The 17,053-nt window shown below is 50.3% G+C and overlaps 1 protein-coding gene across 5 annotated transcripts in view; it reads left to right on the top strand.

The window, feature by feature from the left end:
* The window catches only part of ACTN1 (actinin alpha 1), a 93,263-nt gene that overhangs the window by 58,709 nt on the left and 17,501 nt on the right, over window positions 1-17,053 (top strand). For all 5 annotated transcript variants that reach the window (XM_038545053.1, XM_038545052.1, XM_038545049.1 and 2 more), the window contains exons 4-8: window positions 4,127-4,213; window positions 6,109-6,196; window positions 6,765-6,843; window positions 9,062-9,143; window positions 10,678-10,763. In XM_038545053.1, the coding sequence (XP_038400981.1) occupies window positions 4,127-4,213; window positions 6,109-6,196; window positions 6,765-6,843; window positions 9,062-9,143; window positions 10,678-10,763 (422 nt within the window). The remainder of the gene's footprint in view (window positions 1-4,126; window positions 4,214-6,108; window positions 6,197-6,764; window positions 6,844-9,061; window positions 9,144-10,677; window positions 10,764-17,053) is intronic.

Genomic DNA, 17,053 nt, shown 5'->3' with positions numbered 1-17,053 from the left:
GTCCTCAGGGCGGAGGGACGGTGGTGCAGTAGCTAGAGCATTGGTCTGCAAGCTGGTTAACCCGGGGGGTCTGGTTTCTGTTGAGGGGGAACCCGGGGGGTCTGGTTCTGGTTTCTGTTGAGGGGGAATGTCTTCATTCTCTGAATCATGTGCAGGTGACTGCACCCCTGGAGTGGGGGCAGGGGGTAAATACAGGATGCCAACAGCTTCTTGGCTGGCTATAGACCAGGAATGGCAGAAACATGCCCCCCGACCCCCACTGCCTTCTTCCCGCACCCACATCAGACATTGTAGTCTATCCTCATGTTTCTTTCACATGGCCCAGCTGTGGCCGTGGGACCTTCCTTTAGACTCAGCATGCCTGCCCCCTGACATAAGCTGCTGGGAGATGGTGTGTCCCTGCTCCAGACATAGATGCCTGGGAAAAGGATTTGTCCTGGGGGTCGCTTGGGGGGCTACGCTCTGGGTGTGGGACAAGGAGCCAGTGGGCCCCGAGGCTAGGGTAGGGCGTGGGTGTCAACACACCCCACTCTTTTTGCCTGTACTTGGCTCTCCTGTTTCTTGCAGGATCTGGTATGAGTGAGAATTCAGTGAGCAAAAATCCTGGCGGTTTCTGGGGAAGGGAGAGAGGAATAAGTACGCAAGACCCAAAAAAGAAGCCACTGTCTCCCTTAGTGCTGGGGAGGGCTGTGAGCCCAAGGCCAGCAGGAGGCCCAGGTATTTGGCCTTCGAAAGTAGGGCAGAAGAGGGGACCACAGGATGGGGGCACAGGCGGGGGCTGGGGCTGCAGTCACACTCTTGGAAAGGTCCGGTGGCCCCATTTTTTTCATGCCTCTTTTAGACCTTAAAAAGATGCCTCCTGTATTGAAAATGTCCATGAAATTTAATTCTTGCATTTTCTACTCTTCATATCATAAAGATTTCTCCAAGTCATTAAAAATGTGTGAATGTCATTTTTAGTGGCTGTGTTAATTGTAGAGCACAGCTGTGCTCTGTTCCAGACCCGAGTCCTTCCCTGGAGGAGCCTGAGTGCCGCTCTGTTCTCCCAGCCACAGGCCTGGGTAACCTCTGCCTACACATGTGTAGTGCCCTCCAGTATTCATTCGTTCATTCATTTATTCAACAGATGTTGATGGAAGGTTTTCTTTGTGCCAGGAGCTATGCTGGGCTCTAAGCAGTGATGTAAAACAAAAAAATTGTTCCCCTCACGGAGCTTATGTTCTAGAAGTGGGGAGAGAGAAAATACACACGCATGCACGCGCACACACACGCACACACACACACGTGTCAGATGGAGAAGAGTCAAGCAGGGAGTAAAGTGGGAGGTTTCCAGGAGCAGATGAAGAGCAGATGGAGGGAGGTGAGGGACAGTGGATACCCAGGGAAGAGAGAGCTACGGGGAGGCCGTGTAACTGGAGGAGGTGGGGCCCCCCTCCACTATCAGAGCCTCACTGGCCATTGGCTTTGACTCTGAGTAAGATGGGAAGCCATGGGGGTTCTGAGCAGAGGAGTGATGGGGGCAGGGGATTTACTCCGTCACACTGGTACTTGGTATATTCGTGGTTTCCAGCTTGGGGCCATGACAGGCTCTTTTATATGGCAGCCGTACCCTGCATGTCAGATTATTGGCTAGGCATAGATTCGTAGAGGTAGATTTCACTGTCAAAAAGTCAAACAACTTCAAGATGCTTGATCCTGTTGCCAAATTATTTCCCAGAAAGTGTATTTTTGTTTTTTGTTTTTAATAAGATTTATTTATTAGAGAGCAAGCGAGCCTGTGAGCATGCATGAGTGAGAGGGGCAGAGGGAAGGGAGAGAGAATCCAGAGCAGACTCTGCACTGAGCATGGAGCCCACATGGGATTTTATTTCACGACCCTACGGTCACGACCTGAGCTGAAACCAAGAGACTGCCGCTTAAGCGACTGTACCACTCAGGCACCCCCAGAGAGTGTTTTTTTGTTTTTTAAAGATTTTATTTACTCATGAGACACACACACACACACACATACACACAGAGAGAGAGAGAGAGAGGCACAGACACAGGCAGAGGGAGAAGCAGGCTCCACGCAGAGAGCCTGATGTGGGACTTGATCCCAGGTCTCCAGGATCACGCCCTCGGCTGAAGGTGGCGCTAAACCACTGAGCCACCTGGGCTGCCCGTTTTTTGTTTTTTTGTTTTTTGTTTTTTGAAACCAATTTACACTTCTAGCCACAGTGTCGTAGCTTGTTACCATCAACACACATTAAAGAGTTTTTAACTTTGCTAATTTAATAGCTGGGGAAATATCTTCTTTAATTACAAGGGAGATTGAGCATACTTATAAATTGGTTATATTTTGTGTTTTGTGAAGTATTTATTCAGGTTCTTTGCCTATTAGGAATTTAGGCTTTTTTCCTTTTGAATTTATATAAACTGTTTAAATGTTATAGATACGAAACCATTGGAAGTTACAAATGAAAGGGAATTTTTAAAAAACCAAATCATGGGGCACCTGGGTAGCTTAGTGGGTTGTGTGTCAGCCTTTGGCTCAGGTCATGATCCCAGGTCCTGGGATTGGGCTCCTTGCTCAGCATGGAATCTGCTTCTCCCTCTCCTTCTGCCACTCCCCTTGCTTATTCTCTCTCTCAAATAAAATCTTTATGAACTGATTCTTAACTACTACCTGCCTCTGTGTTCTCCCAGCATGTTCTGCAATGTGCTACCTGGCTGTTGTACATCTTCAAGAAGACGGTTGTACCCTACTCTGTTCTCTGTGTCTTATCCAATTCCTCCCACTCAGATCTGTGCCCTGCTGGTGTCTGGGGCTCTGGGACGGGCTCTGAAAGGCCCTTGTTAGCAGGAAGAGTTACATCCTGTCTCCTGTCCAACGTGGTCACCTGTCCACCTCAGCACCCCAGCACAGGCTCAGCAGAGTCACCTGCCTCACCGGGAAGCAGCGGCAGTGCTCTGTACCTTGTTGGATATATAGCAGCATGCGGTGTTGCCCTCCCTTTTGAGAAAGGGGATGAGATCTTAGAATGTAGTTTCTTTAGTGGAATCTACTCTTGCTTAAGACACTTGTTGGAAGCAGACCCTAGTGAACATGGGCTCAGGATATCGGGAGTTCCTGGAAGTCACCCCTTCTCATGGTTCTTTTTGTTTTTTTTTCCCATAGTTAGTTTTTCAGGTTGGAAAAAATACGATATTCTTTGGATGCCAGACTGTTAGCTGAGAGTACCTTGCCATGGGGCTGAGTTACTGTCTCCTAGTTTGGAAGCAGGTGAAGGCAAGGAGTCTGCATTTGATTGTCATGGGCTTAGCCCCCAAGACCATAAAGGACTCCATGTCTTGGGCTCCTTAAGGACAGGTACTTATGTTTGTATTCCCTGCTTCTGGGCTTGATACAGAAAGAAAGAAAGAAAGAAGGAAAGCAGGAAAGAAAGGAAAGAAAGGAAAGAAAAGAAAGGAAGGAAGGAAGGAAGGAAGGAAGGAAGGAAGGAAGGAAGGAAGGAAGGAAGGAAAGAATTACTTCATAGAATTTATAGCATTTTAAAAAAAATCTAAAGTGTTGCTTAGACTGAATTTAGTGGGTTATCTCTTAACTGTGATCTGGAAGCTGTTGTTTGATTTTTTTTTAAATATGTATTTTGATACCCAAGTAATGCCATGGGGTTGATTTGTGAGTTAGTAAATCCTTCAAGATGTCAGTTTACAAAGCTTTGTTGGATTGATTGCTTTCTGTTCCCTACACTGGCTTTTTGCGTGTGGATGGCTAATTTGAGAGCTGTGATTACCCAGACTTCCCCAACTCACAAAGTTGCCAGAACATTTGTGATGATTTAGAAACCTCTCCCTCTTCTCTGTCAGGCTGGTGAGGACACCCCCTTCTCTCTTGCCTTCCTTGATGTACCCAGTGAAATTGGTCACACCTACCCTGTGTCCTGGATCACCCCCAAATAGACTTCTTTCCTGGCACCTGTGATGCCTAATAGTACTTTTAAAAACATTCTTACTTTTCCCTAGAGGTGGAGCTGTGTGGTCTTTGATTTCTGTCTCTGTACTCTCAGTGATGTGGGCACTCCGGGAATTTTAACTCTGCCCCTGCTAAAAGCCATCCTAACATGTCCTGATGCCATTTCTCTAGAAATCGTGGATGGGAATGTGAAAATGACTCTGGGCATGATCTGGACCATCATCCTCCGCTTTGCCATCCAGGACATCTCTGTGGAAGGTGGGTCTTCTGCTCTGTGCCTTTAGTCTCCCAAGCTCCCTTCTCTCCCCTGCCCTCACCATCCTCCTCCCTGAGCTCAGCCTGGTGAATTCCCTGACCCCTGGCAACAGGGGCCTAATTGTGGACCACATCCTGGGCTTCTGGCCCATCGCTGGCATCTGCCTCCCTCATCTGTAAAGAAATCAGAACTGCTTAGGTGCTGGTTCCCACTGGTATGTTGGCCCCAGAGAATCCTCCTCACTTTGGGACACTAAGGTGCTGTGGGAAGTATTGGGTTTTAGGTTGTTCAATCCAAAAGGGTAGGGAAATAGCTTAGTAACCAGGAGAGAGTGTCTCAGGATTCCGAGTCTACTCCAGGGTCTCCACTTTGCTCCCATAGTGCCCTCTGGTGGCCACTTCACAGATCTTTGAGAGGCCATGGTAGTCTGGGGCTGGGATCTTTTTAAATTTTGGTTCCAAAAAAAAAAAAAGGAAAGAAAATAAATAAATAAATAAACTTTTGATTCCACACTCCAGCAGTTTTTGAGCTTTCTATCTGATATGTGTGTATTTATTTTGTAATAAGTTATATTAGTATATTGATATTCATATTATGAAATATACACACCAAAACAAATTTTAAAAAGGTGAGATGGAGATAATATTTTAAAATATTTTGTATTCATGGGGCACCTGGCTGGCTCAGTTGGTGGAACGTGTGACTCCTGATCTTGAGGTTGTGAGTTCAAGCCCCACACCCGGTGCAGAGACCAAAAAAATAAATATGTAACCTAAAAAATATATTTTTGTTCATGGTCATGTCCTGTGAATCTTAAAAAGATTTTTATTCAAAGTAATTTTTTTGATGGGAAGAATGTAGAATAAATCACTTTCTTATGGAAATTTTGGTTTGACACATGATGATACAGCCATCTGAAGTTTGGATTATAGATATATGGTATTTAGGGTGGAAGTGGCTAAAAAGGTGTCCACTTCATATACGGTGCTAGTTAGTGATGGTGAATATAAATCCACTTTCAAATTGCCTTCTTGATGAGATCAATTTGATTCTTTGGGGCTGTTGTCATTGTTTTAATCTTATATAGCTGATGAGCTTGAGCTGAGTAGAAGCATTAGCTTTGCTGATTTTTTTGTTTGCTTGTGCTGGAAACATTATCTTTGCAGAAATCATTTAATGTCATTTAAAAGTCCATTTTGTAAATTGAGAGTAAATGAGATCACCCAGGAACCCTCTTTGCTGGGTACCATATCTGCAGTTCACAGATGTGAGCCCATGGGGGCAGTGTGGTTTGCAGCCCTTCTGGGCTGGGAGCTCCTGGGGTCCCCTCGGATACCTCCTTGCTTTATTTTACAGACACGGGTCTGCTTCACACATACAGCAATGGTATCAATCCATGCATTAAATATAAAGGAACTTTATTTTTTTAGATGATCCTAATGCTTTTGCCCCACACGGCTGTGTGTACTCTGCACAGCTTGTAGACCCCTGTGTGGAGATTCCAGGACTTTAGATTTTATAGACCAATCAAACATAGACCTCACATAGGTTGCTGATTTATTTTGTAGTGCTACATGTCTTTGAATAAAGGGGAATGATGGGGGAGGTATTCTGAAAGTTTGAAAGGCCATTACCTCAATATTTAAATGTAATGTGGCTAGCTCGTAAAAGCTGCCTGTCTTACTTTTTTGTTTCTCAAATAACTTCTCAAACCTTGTTGAGGAAACTCTTAGTGGCCCGGTAGCCCCAGGGTTGGAATCTAGGGGTCTTTGTAGGGACCCCTCATGTGAACAAGCCGGGACCCCGTGGTCCTGGTGGGGCTTCCTGTGAGCCAACACCCCCTCTCTGTGGTGAGCCAGCCCACTGACCTCTCCGCCCGTCATCCCCCTCCTCACAGAGACTTCTGCGAAGGAAGGGCTGCTCTTGTGGTGTCAAAGAAAGACAGCCCCTTACAAAAATGTCAACATCCAGAATTTCCACATAAGGTGAGTGGCTGGGGGCTGAGGGGCTCTTGCAGAACCTATGCTGTTCCCCTAAGACCCCTCGGCCCCCTTTGGCTGGGTTAGTCTCAGCTCTAGAACAGAGCAGAGGTCCTTGGGGAAGAAGTGGCTTTCTAGGGGAGGTCCACAGCCCCTGCCCCCACAACACTCCTTCTCTCCCAGCAGTGCCTTTGATGTGGTTGTGCTGCTGTGTATGCTTTTGCTTGATGCTGGAGCTACTGGGGAGCTTCCCAAGGGGACTGTCCAGGAAGTTCCAGCCTGGGGCACTGGAATAGAGCAGGGGGGGCACAGACAGAGACCTTGGTGGAGACTAAGTTGGATGTGGTAGGTGTCTCAGCTTCTCAGGCCCCACAGGATCCTGACCCCAGTGCCTGGGATTGTGGCCGGAAGAAATGTTTCTTCTCATCCTGTCTTCCCCTCATTCCTGCTCCAAAGCACTCTGGAAAAAAGGAGGACCCCCCCCCCAATTCTCTTTTAGGGATTTCCCCTCTTTTAGAGTTCTGTCCAGCCCCACTCACCAGCTTGCCTCCCACCTTCTCTCTCCCTCGGACAGCTGGAAGGACGGCCTCGGTTTCTGCGCCTTGATCCATCGACACCGGCCTGAGCTGATTGACTACGGGAAGCTGCGGAAGGTACGTGTGCTCGCCTGACTTCCCAGGCCACTGTCTTAGTGGGTGGGAGGGTCCCTGCACTCTAGCTCAGCTGCCTGGCAAGGAAGAAAATGAGGTTGAGAAGCTCCTGACTTACCTGAGAGCTGTGTGGCCAAATCAAACAGAGCCGAGGCAGGAAACCCTAGAAGTGGTAATTACTTTTCTTCCAGAGGCGGCATCCCATACCTTCATACTGTTTGCCTGATGCACTTCAGTGACGGTGGGCATCCCTGTGTCGATGTGGTGGCAGCCAGTGAATCCATAGCCATTTGCCACCCCCTATAAAGTGGGGCCCTGCTGCCTGTGGCTGTTCAGTCCCTTCCCCCGTTCCACGGACTGCAGGGGTCTTAGTCATCTGGGGGGTGAGAGCCTAGGCGCCTTTGCTACTCGGCCAGCTGCCCACCCTGTGTGTCTTATCTTTTTTCCCTGTTTCACTGCGTCTGTCTCTCCTCTCCTTAATTTAGTTGCATCAGCAAAATCCAGCCCAAATCCTAGCACAGACCTGGTCTCACTGAATTGTGAATGCTTTCCAGAAAGCATGGGTTGCCAGAGCTAGCTGGCATTTGGACACAGGAGAGAGCTGTGGGGCTCTGGCTGGGAAGCTCTTCCTTCCCGCTGTGGCCTTACGTGGGCAAGGGAGCCTGGCTGTCCCTGGAAATTGAGTGTGGCTTGTGGGTGTAGCCCGGGGCCTGAGGGCTACTTGAGGTCCTGGACGGAAGTGACTTTCACTGCTTGGCATTGTCTTTTTTTTTTTTTTTTTTAATCATTCTGGAAGCCGTCAGAAACTTTCCCAGAAGGACTCCACCTTCTCTATTTTGAGTAGTTTCTTCCTGAAAGCATCCTGGATGAATGTTATTTATTTCTTTGTAACCTTGTGATTCTCATCTTAGCAAATGAGGAAACTGAGTCCTGGGCTGACAAAACCAGGTTGCTTTAGGTTATTCTAGAGAGCCAGGAAATAGTGCGGGAGACCTAGCAAGGAGCTCCCATCCCTACGTGGTGGTTTTTTCCCCACGTTAGAAGAAATTCTTTTAATCGTTGTGAAGCACACGTAACGTAAAAGGTAACGTACATGAAAACACAAAACATATATGATGTAAAAACCCAAGCCATGCTGAGGTGTCCAGGGTGGTGGCAGGGATGCATTCCCATAGGTTGTCTCCTCAGCTCTTCATCCTGTACCATGGGGCCTCCAAACTCACGAAACCATCATGCCCCACTCCCCACACTGCCAGCCCCCAGCAGCCACCATTCTACTTTCTGAGTCGACGGGTTTGAGTCATCTAGACGCCTCATATATAAGTGAATTGTACAGTATTTGTGTCTGGCTTGTTTCACTGAGCTGAAGTTTTCCAGGTTGACCCAGGTGGTAGCATGTGTCAGAATGTCCTTCCTTTTGAAGGCAGGATAATGGTCCACTGTGTGGACACCACCCTGGTTAGTCTGCTCATCTGTCACTGGGCAGTTGTGCTGTTTGCACCCCGCGGCTCTTGTGAATAACGCTGCTGTGAATAGGGGCGTCCAGCTATCTCCTGCAGTCCCTGCTTTCCATTCTTTGGGATATGTACCCAGAGGTGGGATTGCTGAGTCATGCGGCAGTCCTGGTTTAACTTGAGGACCCTCCCTCCTGTGTTAATGTTCCATGGCAGCTGCACTGGTTTACCTGTCCCACCCATGGTGCCCACGGGCTCTCATTCCTCCGCATCCTTCTCAGTCCCCAGTCTGTGTTCTAGAGATGGTGCCAGAAGCCAGAATAGTCCAAAGGCTGTGGCCGTTTGAAGGAGCCCCCACATTTCATGGACCGTGAAGCAGCAGAGGGGCTTGAGGTTTCCCAGTGCACCTCCTAATACCAGAGGGGAAGTGGAGGCTGGGTTACTGACCAGCCCCGCCCCACCCCTGCCAGCTGCTGGGAGAGCTGCAACTGGAAGTCAAGACCAACAGTGCCCAGGCCTGTGGACTCTTCCAGTGTGTATATCTGAGCTGTTCCTTCTTGGGCTGTAGGCCAGTGTTCTTCACCCTGTTTCTCTGACACATGAGGCCTGGAGAAGGAAAACTGGTATTGTAAATGCCCACCCAGCAAGCCCTGGGGGAGAGGGGACCATGGAAGTCCTCTCTGCGCCCCCATCTTTGACCACCAGATGTGGGTTACCGGTGACTTCTTAGGCCCTCCCCCCATGCCTTCATCCTCTTCTTCCTCTAGGACGACCCACTCACAAATCTGAACACAGCCTTTGATGTGGCAGAGAAGTACCTGGACATCCCCAAGATGTTGGATGCTGAAGGTAAAAGGTGTTTTCCTTCTGTGCCTCTGGCTCTTCTCTCACCTGTCAGAGAGAAGAGGGATGGGCCTCAACGGCCTGACATGGGAAGGGAAGAGGCCTGGCTCTGGGACCTCATCTGGAGAGCCCGGGGCAAGGGGCACCCGCCTGTCAGGGATTCCTCAGTTCCCTGGGGTTTGGAGAGGAGGCTAGCTGGCGATGGGTGCTGGCTGGTGCCTTTGAGGCTGCTCTGTACTGACCGCCTCAGGGTGGTTCCCGTCTCCATCTTGGAATCGGGGTAGTGGGTGCTGGGATGGAACACAGCATTTCCTTGTTGTTGTAGGGGAGGGAAGAACTCCTTTCCCCTACCCTCTCCGGCTCTCCAGCTGGGATCCTGTGAATTAGACTGGCAAAAGACAGATTAACAAGAGAAAAGCAAACAGAAGTCTATTCACATGTCCATACACATGAGAGCTCTCAGGGTACTTCACAGGGTGGTTAGGAGTTTGGGGTCTATATCCACACCTGACTTGTAGGGGAGAGGGAAGGGACAACCAGCATTTATGGAAAAGCAAAGTACTTTTTAGAAAGATGAATGGGCCCTTAGGGGAGAATAGGAGGGAGAGGTGATAGTGTGTGACAATGTCTGTCTGGGACCATTTTCAAATATATGCCAAAGCTGGAAGACTAGTCTATGAACTTCCATATACCCATCATCCCAATAAAACAATTATAGACTTTGCCACTTCTTTTCCCCTTTTGTTTTCTTAGGTGAAGTATTTTATTTTATTTTTATTTTATTTTTTAAAAGATTTTATTTATTCATTCATGAGAGACCGAGAGAGAGAGGCAGAGACACAGGCAGAGGGAGAAGCAGGCTCCATGCAGGAAGCCTGATGTGGGACTCGATCCCGGGACTATGGGATCACGCCCTGGGTGGAAGGCAGGCGCTAAACTGCTGAGCCATCCAGGGATCCCTTAGGTGAAGTATTTGAAAACAAATCGCAGACATCACAGCATTTCACTACTACATACTTCAGAATACATACCTTAAAAATATGGGTATTTTCTTATGCAACCATGAAACAAATTTCATGCTTAGCAAGTTGACTGTTATCCCTTGATATATCTACTGCCCAATTCAAAATCAAATTTTTTCCAGTCATTTCTTTTGCGAGTTAGTTTGTTTTAATCAGGATCCAAATAAGGTCTGCATGTGGCGTTTAGTTCTATTTCTTCTGTCTTTTCCCATCTGTAGCACTTCCCTCCTCCTTCCGTTCCTTTTTCCTCCTGCCATTGAACTTGCTACAGACACCGGGCCAGCCGTTCATGGAACGTTCCATATTCAGGGTCTGTTGTTTGTTTCCCTGGGGCACTATTTTTCTCCACTGTCTATCTCTCATGTTCCTGTACATGGAGATTGATGCCAGAAGCCCGTAGGACTCAGGCTCAACATTTGGGCAAGAGGACTTGGTGGTTCTATAAACTCTCCACGTCACATCAGGAAGTGCATCATGTGTTCACCAGCTGGCTTTTAACTCCAGATTTTTCTTGACAGATATCGTCGGAACCGCCCGACCGGATGAGAAAGCCATCATGACTTACGTGTCCAGCTTCTACCATGCCTTCTCTGGAGCCCAGAAGGTACCAGGGCCCCTGCCCCTTCCTTGCGCAGCACACCTCATGCCGGGCCCCAAACCATGCGCCCCTGCCCCACCCGCCTCTCCCCGGCAACAGGGTCTGGATGGTCTGTCTCTTTGGTAGAGTTAGCTCCCGGTGCCAACGTGGCGTGCTGCTCTTGCTCGGCTCCTCTCCCACCCTGCATCTCTGCTCCTTCTCTCCTCTTCCTCTGCAGTCTCTGAGAAGACTGGGCTAGAGCTCGCCTTCTGGGGCCCAGAGGGCTGGCTTAAGCAGGAAGAGCTGCCTGTGTGAAGTCAGCCTGGGGGTTCTGGATGCCTGCAAGGCGCAGTGGGCAGCAGCTCCTCTGTGCTCACCTTCGTTGAAGCTACAAGCATTAAAAGAGCCGCAGGGCTTCTCCTGGAGAGGCATCTCCTGTCTTCACTGACCTATTTTACAAACGTGTCACAAAGTTCCCACCTTTCTCCCACTCATGGGCATGATTTAGCAAATCTGTCCACAGCTTCTTGTGGGTTCCTGGTACCTTCTATATCCTTCTATATCCCCTCCTTGAAGGTGGGGGGAGGGAGGAGGTGGGCAGCTGTGAACCCCTTCAAATACCCTGGCTCAGTTTTGCTCAGGGAGGGAGGCCTGAGTTCAAAGTCTGGTTGTGCAGGTTCTGCACTGCACAAGGGTACCACAACTAAAGAGCACTGTTCACACCACAGACATTAAAGATTTGAATGTTTTGTTGTGAAGCTTAGCTCAGGCAGCAGCAGCCCCTCTCCTAGACCCGTCTCACAGGCAGGACCCTGGAAACACAACATGCAGGTCGACATGACCACAGACCGCAGGCCGGGCCTTCATGATTTGGGGCTGTGGACTTGTCACATCACATGGATGTGCTAGGCAAATTCCTCACCCTCTGCATGGAGTCTGAGTGACCTGTCTCCAAATGCATGATGGGGGTGCTCCCCCCACCTCCGCCCAGCCTTCCCCTCTGCTCTTCCTCCCCCTTCCCTGTCTTAGCTTGTGCTCCCTCCCCTCACTCCTCCCACCATCTCATTTTTCCTCTTTCTGCCCATTCCCTCATTTGCTGCCCATGCAACTGTCCTGTGTCCTCTCCGTCCACCACGGCTGTTTGGGTTTATTCTTGCTGCCGCCGCCCTTTCTCCTCAACCTCTTCTCCTTCTCTGTGCAGATGTGTAGGCACGCTAAGGCCGGAGGGGAAGGCCATGTGCCCTATTGTTTCATGTCACTGCCACGCCTTCTCGGGTGCGCGGAAGGTGAGCTCCCCCTCGGCCTCGTCCGCTCTCCCCGCCACCCTCCGCCCGCCTCTTCAGTCTTCCCTGGATGCTCTGGCAACGCCCCGTGGGGCCACAGCCCTGCAGTGACAGGAGGGGCTGGAGAAGCCCCTCTGCCTCTTGGAGGAGGGCAGGGTGCTCTCTGAACCTTGGCCGGGACGCCGGAAGGTGCCGGAGAGCCCCAGCCTCTGGCCGGCCCCCGTGTTTCTGTCCGTACGCGCTGGCGGCCGCGGATGGGAACGAAGCCTGCGGTCTCCGCTCCTTCCCTGGAGCCTGAGTCAGGAGCCCTTATCCCGAGAGTACAGCTCTTGGCTGTGCTTCCTGACTGTTCCCCTAAAGGTTCAGGACTCCTTCCTCTTCTCCCCTCCCTGCTTTGGCCAGCCCATCCTCTCAAATGACCCAGCAGACGGGCAGGGAGAAATCTTCCTGCCGTCTTCCTGGCGTCCGGGCCGGAGGCTCAGAGCCCTTCCCAGCCGGGCCTGCCACGGACGTGGTGCAGGCTGCACGCTCCGCAGTGGGACCCTGTGTCCACTGTAGACCGTGGAGATTTGAATATTTGTCACTGAGGTCCTCCTGCAGATGGCAGTAGAAACATTCTCAAACACAGCAGTATGATAGTTTTCCAATAGAGGTGCCTTGGGAAGAGGCGCCTCTCAATCACACAGAAACACCGTGTGAGCTAGTAGCAGCCCTGTTTCCTGGCCAGATGGGCACCCAGAACTCTCCCTGCCTCCCTTCCGGGCCTCACCTTGTCCCCCCTGAGACTGGAGAGCTGTCCCGTGTGCAGGCTGCCTCACAGGTGTCCTGGCCCTCCACCCCCCTCCAGCCCCTTCCAGCCTCTTCTCTGGTCTGCTTCTTGCTTCCTTTCTCTATCCCATCTCTGCTGCTGCTCTCTTGTCACCTTCTTCTGGCTCCTCTGACCCCCCACCTCTCAGCCAGGGTGTAAGCAGCATCTGTCTACTTCTCGGGTGGGCTCCCAGCCCTGCCTGCTTGCAGCCACAGCTGGGGTGGGTGAGGGGGGGTTTCCTCTTTCCAGCTCTTCCTCTTTCTCCCCTGCTCCTCCAAGGGTTCTCTCCTGGGCTTCATGCCTGCTGACACTGGCCTTCCCTGTGTCCTGGCTGATGATCATGCTCGGACGGGAGTGTGTGCGAGAGTATGTGCTCACATGTGCATATGTGCGTGTGCATGTAGCAGCCTGCTTTCTTCCCTCCCGGGTCTCATGCCACCTCCCCCCGCCCCCCCCGCTCCTGGCCCCCGCCCATGCCCTCTTCCTTCCCTCTCATCCTTGTTGCAATCATTTCATGCTACTTTTGTCCACATTGAAGGACAAGGTCACTAGTGGGTGGAGGTGGTGGTGCATTCTCATGTCCCGGGTCAGGGGCCTCTTCCGGAGTTGGCCCCAACTACTTCTAAGGATTCAGGCAACTGCTTAGAGCCAAGTGGGCCAGGGGTAGGGGAGGTCTCCCCCTCCCCTATGGAAGAAGGAGGATTCTTTCAGACTCATACTCTCTTCTTGTCTTGACTGTCTCCGTGTCTGGTGCCAGTGGGGGGAAATATGCTGAAACCCATGCCCAACGCCCTGCATCCTCTCCACTGTCTTTCCCTTGTCAAGCCGTGGACAGTGGAACTAGAAAGACGGCAGAGTGTCTTGCATGCATGCACGTGTGTACACGTGTGCGGGCGAGTGTGTGTCACAGTCCATGGACCCATAAACAGGCATGTAGCACGCGAGTGCACGTCGTTGGTTTTCCTGGTCAGACAAAGACCCACTTCTGTTTGAAATGGTGGTTTGGGTTCTGGTTCTTTCTCCGTTTTCTTCACTCCTCCCCTTCCCCTGTGTCGATTTAGAATCATCAGAAAGCAGCGGATTTTGTTTATGTAATCTGTGCTTTGAAGTTCATGGTCTGTTGGGGATGCTTGTGAGAAATAATGAGCTGGCCCTGACCAGCTCTGCGGTAGGTGTTTCTGGTTGCTTTCAGGAGTTGATGGTGATGTCTGCACCTGCCCTGTTGGCCCGTCGGTTGCTTTTTCACATCATGAATCTCCTCTTGGAGGGAACCACCATTCTTGCCCTCGAGGAATGCACAGTCCACTTGGGGGAGCCCTTCCACCCAGAAGCCAGCCTTGGCTGCCATCTGATCAGCGCCTGCTCTGCCACAGAGCTGAGCAGGGGACAAGTGGATCAGAGGGCTGTGGGGCTGCACGACACGACAGCTTTCTTGAATGAGAGGCCCTGGAGCTTGGGGGCCTAAGGGTTGAATAGGAGTCCTCTAGTGAAGGTGTGGCAAGGGTTGGGAAGGCAGTCTCAGCTTGTGTGACAGCTTCAAGGTGTGACGGTGCAGCCTGTGAGGGGAGGGTGAGTTAACAGTGGTGCCAGGGCCCTCCCGCTGCCCAGCGCGAGGCACACGAGTGAAGCCGGAGATGATGGCTGCTGGGGAGCATGCTGAGCCCCTTGGCCTGCGGGCCCCACCGGCAGGGACACTGGGGCTGGCTGCTGATTTAGACTCTGGGAAAGGCTGTGGGAGGAAGGAAATGGGCAATTCTAGATAGAATTTGGGAGATTTTTGACTAAAAAGGTCACAGGTGACATTTTTGTGGCATTCATGTGAATCTGTGAGTGGTGGAAGGCAGAGCCATTGTGCGTCACTTGGATGCACTGTGGATGGTAGACGTCACTACCTGTACCGGTGAATTTGATGTTGCTTCTTAGAACAGCAGTTTGGCTTGGGATAGCTAAGTTATTAGTATTCCAGGAATAATAGTCCATAACTTAAAAAACAACTCTAACATAAAACCAGATTGTTCTGTGTTAAGCTGCATAATAATACAGTTGAATGTAAGTCATGAAAAATAAACCAAGGGAAGGTATACACAAATGTCTAGAAGTCTTCCTTTGGCATTTAGAAGTGATCCTTTTGCCCAGTGTTATGGAATATTTTCTCAGCCTGTTCCTGTTATTTTCACTCATGTCCCTGATTTCATGCAAATCCTGTCAACATCAGAAAGGTCTTGGGCAGTCTGGTTTTGCTTCTTGGGGTCCAAAGCACCCCATCTCCTCTTGCCAGAACAGCCTAAGGCCAGGACTTTTCTAGGGTTGTTCTTCTGATGGTGTTTCAATTTCTGTTTCTCTAAGAGATTGAGTCTTTCCTCCCCTAGAACCAATGTCTCCCTTGAGCAGTCTCTTTATGACATGGTGGTGCTGGGTACCTCTCTCCTAAATCCCCCATCATGATGGAGTTCTTGTAGCCACAGGAGAAACCATTTCTAGAAAACGAGTGGGACAATTAGGGTAGGCTTCAATCCCACCCTCAAAAGTCTCACTTGCCTTCCACCCCAGCAATTATGTCCTATAGACCTTACTTTCCTTCGTGGTCTCTGTGACCTCCTGGGCTGGGGGTGCTGGATGGCTGAACCATTCTTTGTAAAAGGACCAATGTGGAAGCAAGTGTCACGTAGTAGGCTTCTGCAGCAGGGTGGCTGCCAGCCTAGGGGAGTTAAGCAGTGAGCAAAAGAAATAGATCAAGGCCTTGAAGTTTCTACCTGTCTTCCCCATAAAATAAAATCTGGATTCCAGGAGCCTGTTTCTTTCCTAAAGGTAACTGTGGGAGCTGGGCTGTCCCTTGAGGGCAGAGGCAACCCTGATGGAGTTTGCAGACAGGCCATTGCCTTTTTGAAAGAAAGTACTCTTGCTCCGTAATGCCTATCCTTTCTTTCCAAAGGCAGATTTCCTGGTTGTAATGATGGGTTTTCTCAGTCTCTCTGGGTGAAGCCACCTGGGTGTAGGCAGGCTGAGTTGCTGGCTTGGGAAAGAGGCAGGTCTCTGAAAAATTCCCAGGTGGCCCACTTGGGACTCCCCTCCCCCCTGCCAGACTTCATCCAGAAGGAGCCTCTGTTGACCCTGAAACAGCCAACAGTCTCTGAGGGATGGGGGAGGCTCCTGTGGCTCACAGGACAGATCTCTTAAAATTCTTAAAATGAACACAGGCCTCATTTAGTTTACCAGTTTGACATTGACACACAAGTCAAAGCTTATGACCACTGAGCCCAGGATTTCAAGATGAATCAGGAGGATAACAAGGCCAAGGAGGGCTTTATCCATCAGACATCACAGTGGGAGCTGCTTCTTGCCTAGGATGTGGGCCATCTCTGATTCTTACCCACTTGGGTCATCATGCTGGGGATAGCTTACCTGTGTCCACACAAAGACCACTGGCCCCCTGTGTCCCTTGCCCCAGCCTCAGGAAGTGGCCCTGGTGACTTCAGGTGGATTGCTACCCCAGCCCTCCTCGTGGGGCAGTTGGTCTGTTTCCTATGACTTTCCTCTTTCCAGAGCCCCACAAGGAAGGAATGTCCCTCCTTGTCACCTTTTGGGATTCCCTGTGGTTACCTGTTGGCTCTTAAGAGGAAGGATGATCAATCAGGAGCTCCATGTGAGAAGTGGCCATGGCATCTCCAGGGCAGTTAGGCTGGAAGGCAAATGGGTAAGGGTCTAAGGATTAGATTCCTTGCCTCCGTTTCTTGAGACCTGGGACTCAAAGGACCCATCCCATCGTGGAGGCCCTCTGGCCAATCCCACAGTTGGACCTGGTGGAGGCCTTCTTACTCTGAAGTCTTGCCCTGGAGGGTGCAATCTCTTGACTTTGAGCCTGAAAGGACCTTTATGCTCATTCTGTCCCCTCACACACACACACATCCCAGTAGTCACTCCCAGTCACACAATTCAGTGGGCGTGTGTCCTATTTGGAAAGTTCTTCAAAGAGAAAACATTTACATCTGAATTACTTCTTTTCAGTTCAAAGCACCTTCATTCTCAGGAAGTTCTCCCTTATGTCTAGCCTCTGTTTATCTTGCAGCAATAAGATTTTGTCTTGTTCATCGACCAGTTGTGGGTCCCATCTTTCTATCCCTTAAGCCCTTGATATCTGCAGGGTCACCCTTCTCTAGAGCCCCAGGATTCATATCTGTTTGTTCATCGGCATTATCTGCTCCCATCCCTAGGCTGTCTTTCTATCC

This window comes from Canis lupus, chromosome 8, assembly GCF_011100685.1.
Source record: "Canis lupus familiaris isolate Mischka breed German Shepherd chromosome 8, alternate assembly UU_Cfam_GSD_1.0, whole genome shotgun sequence".
NCBI lineage: Eukaryota > Metazoa > Chordata > Mammalia > Carnivora > Canidae > Canis > Canis lupus.
Note: the sequence above shows the minus strand (reverse complement) of the source record. Positions and strands in the feature narration are given on the sequence as shown.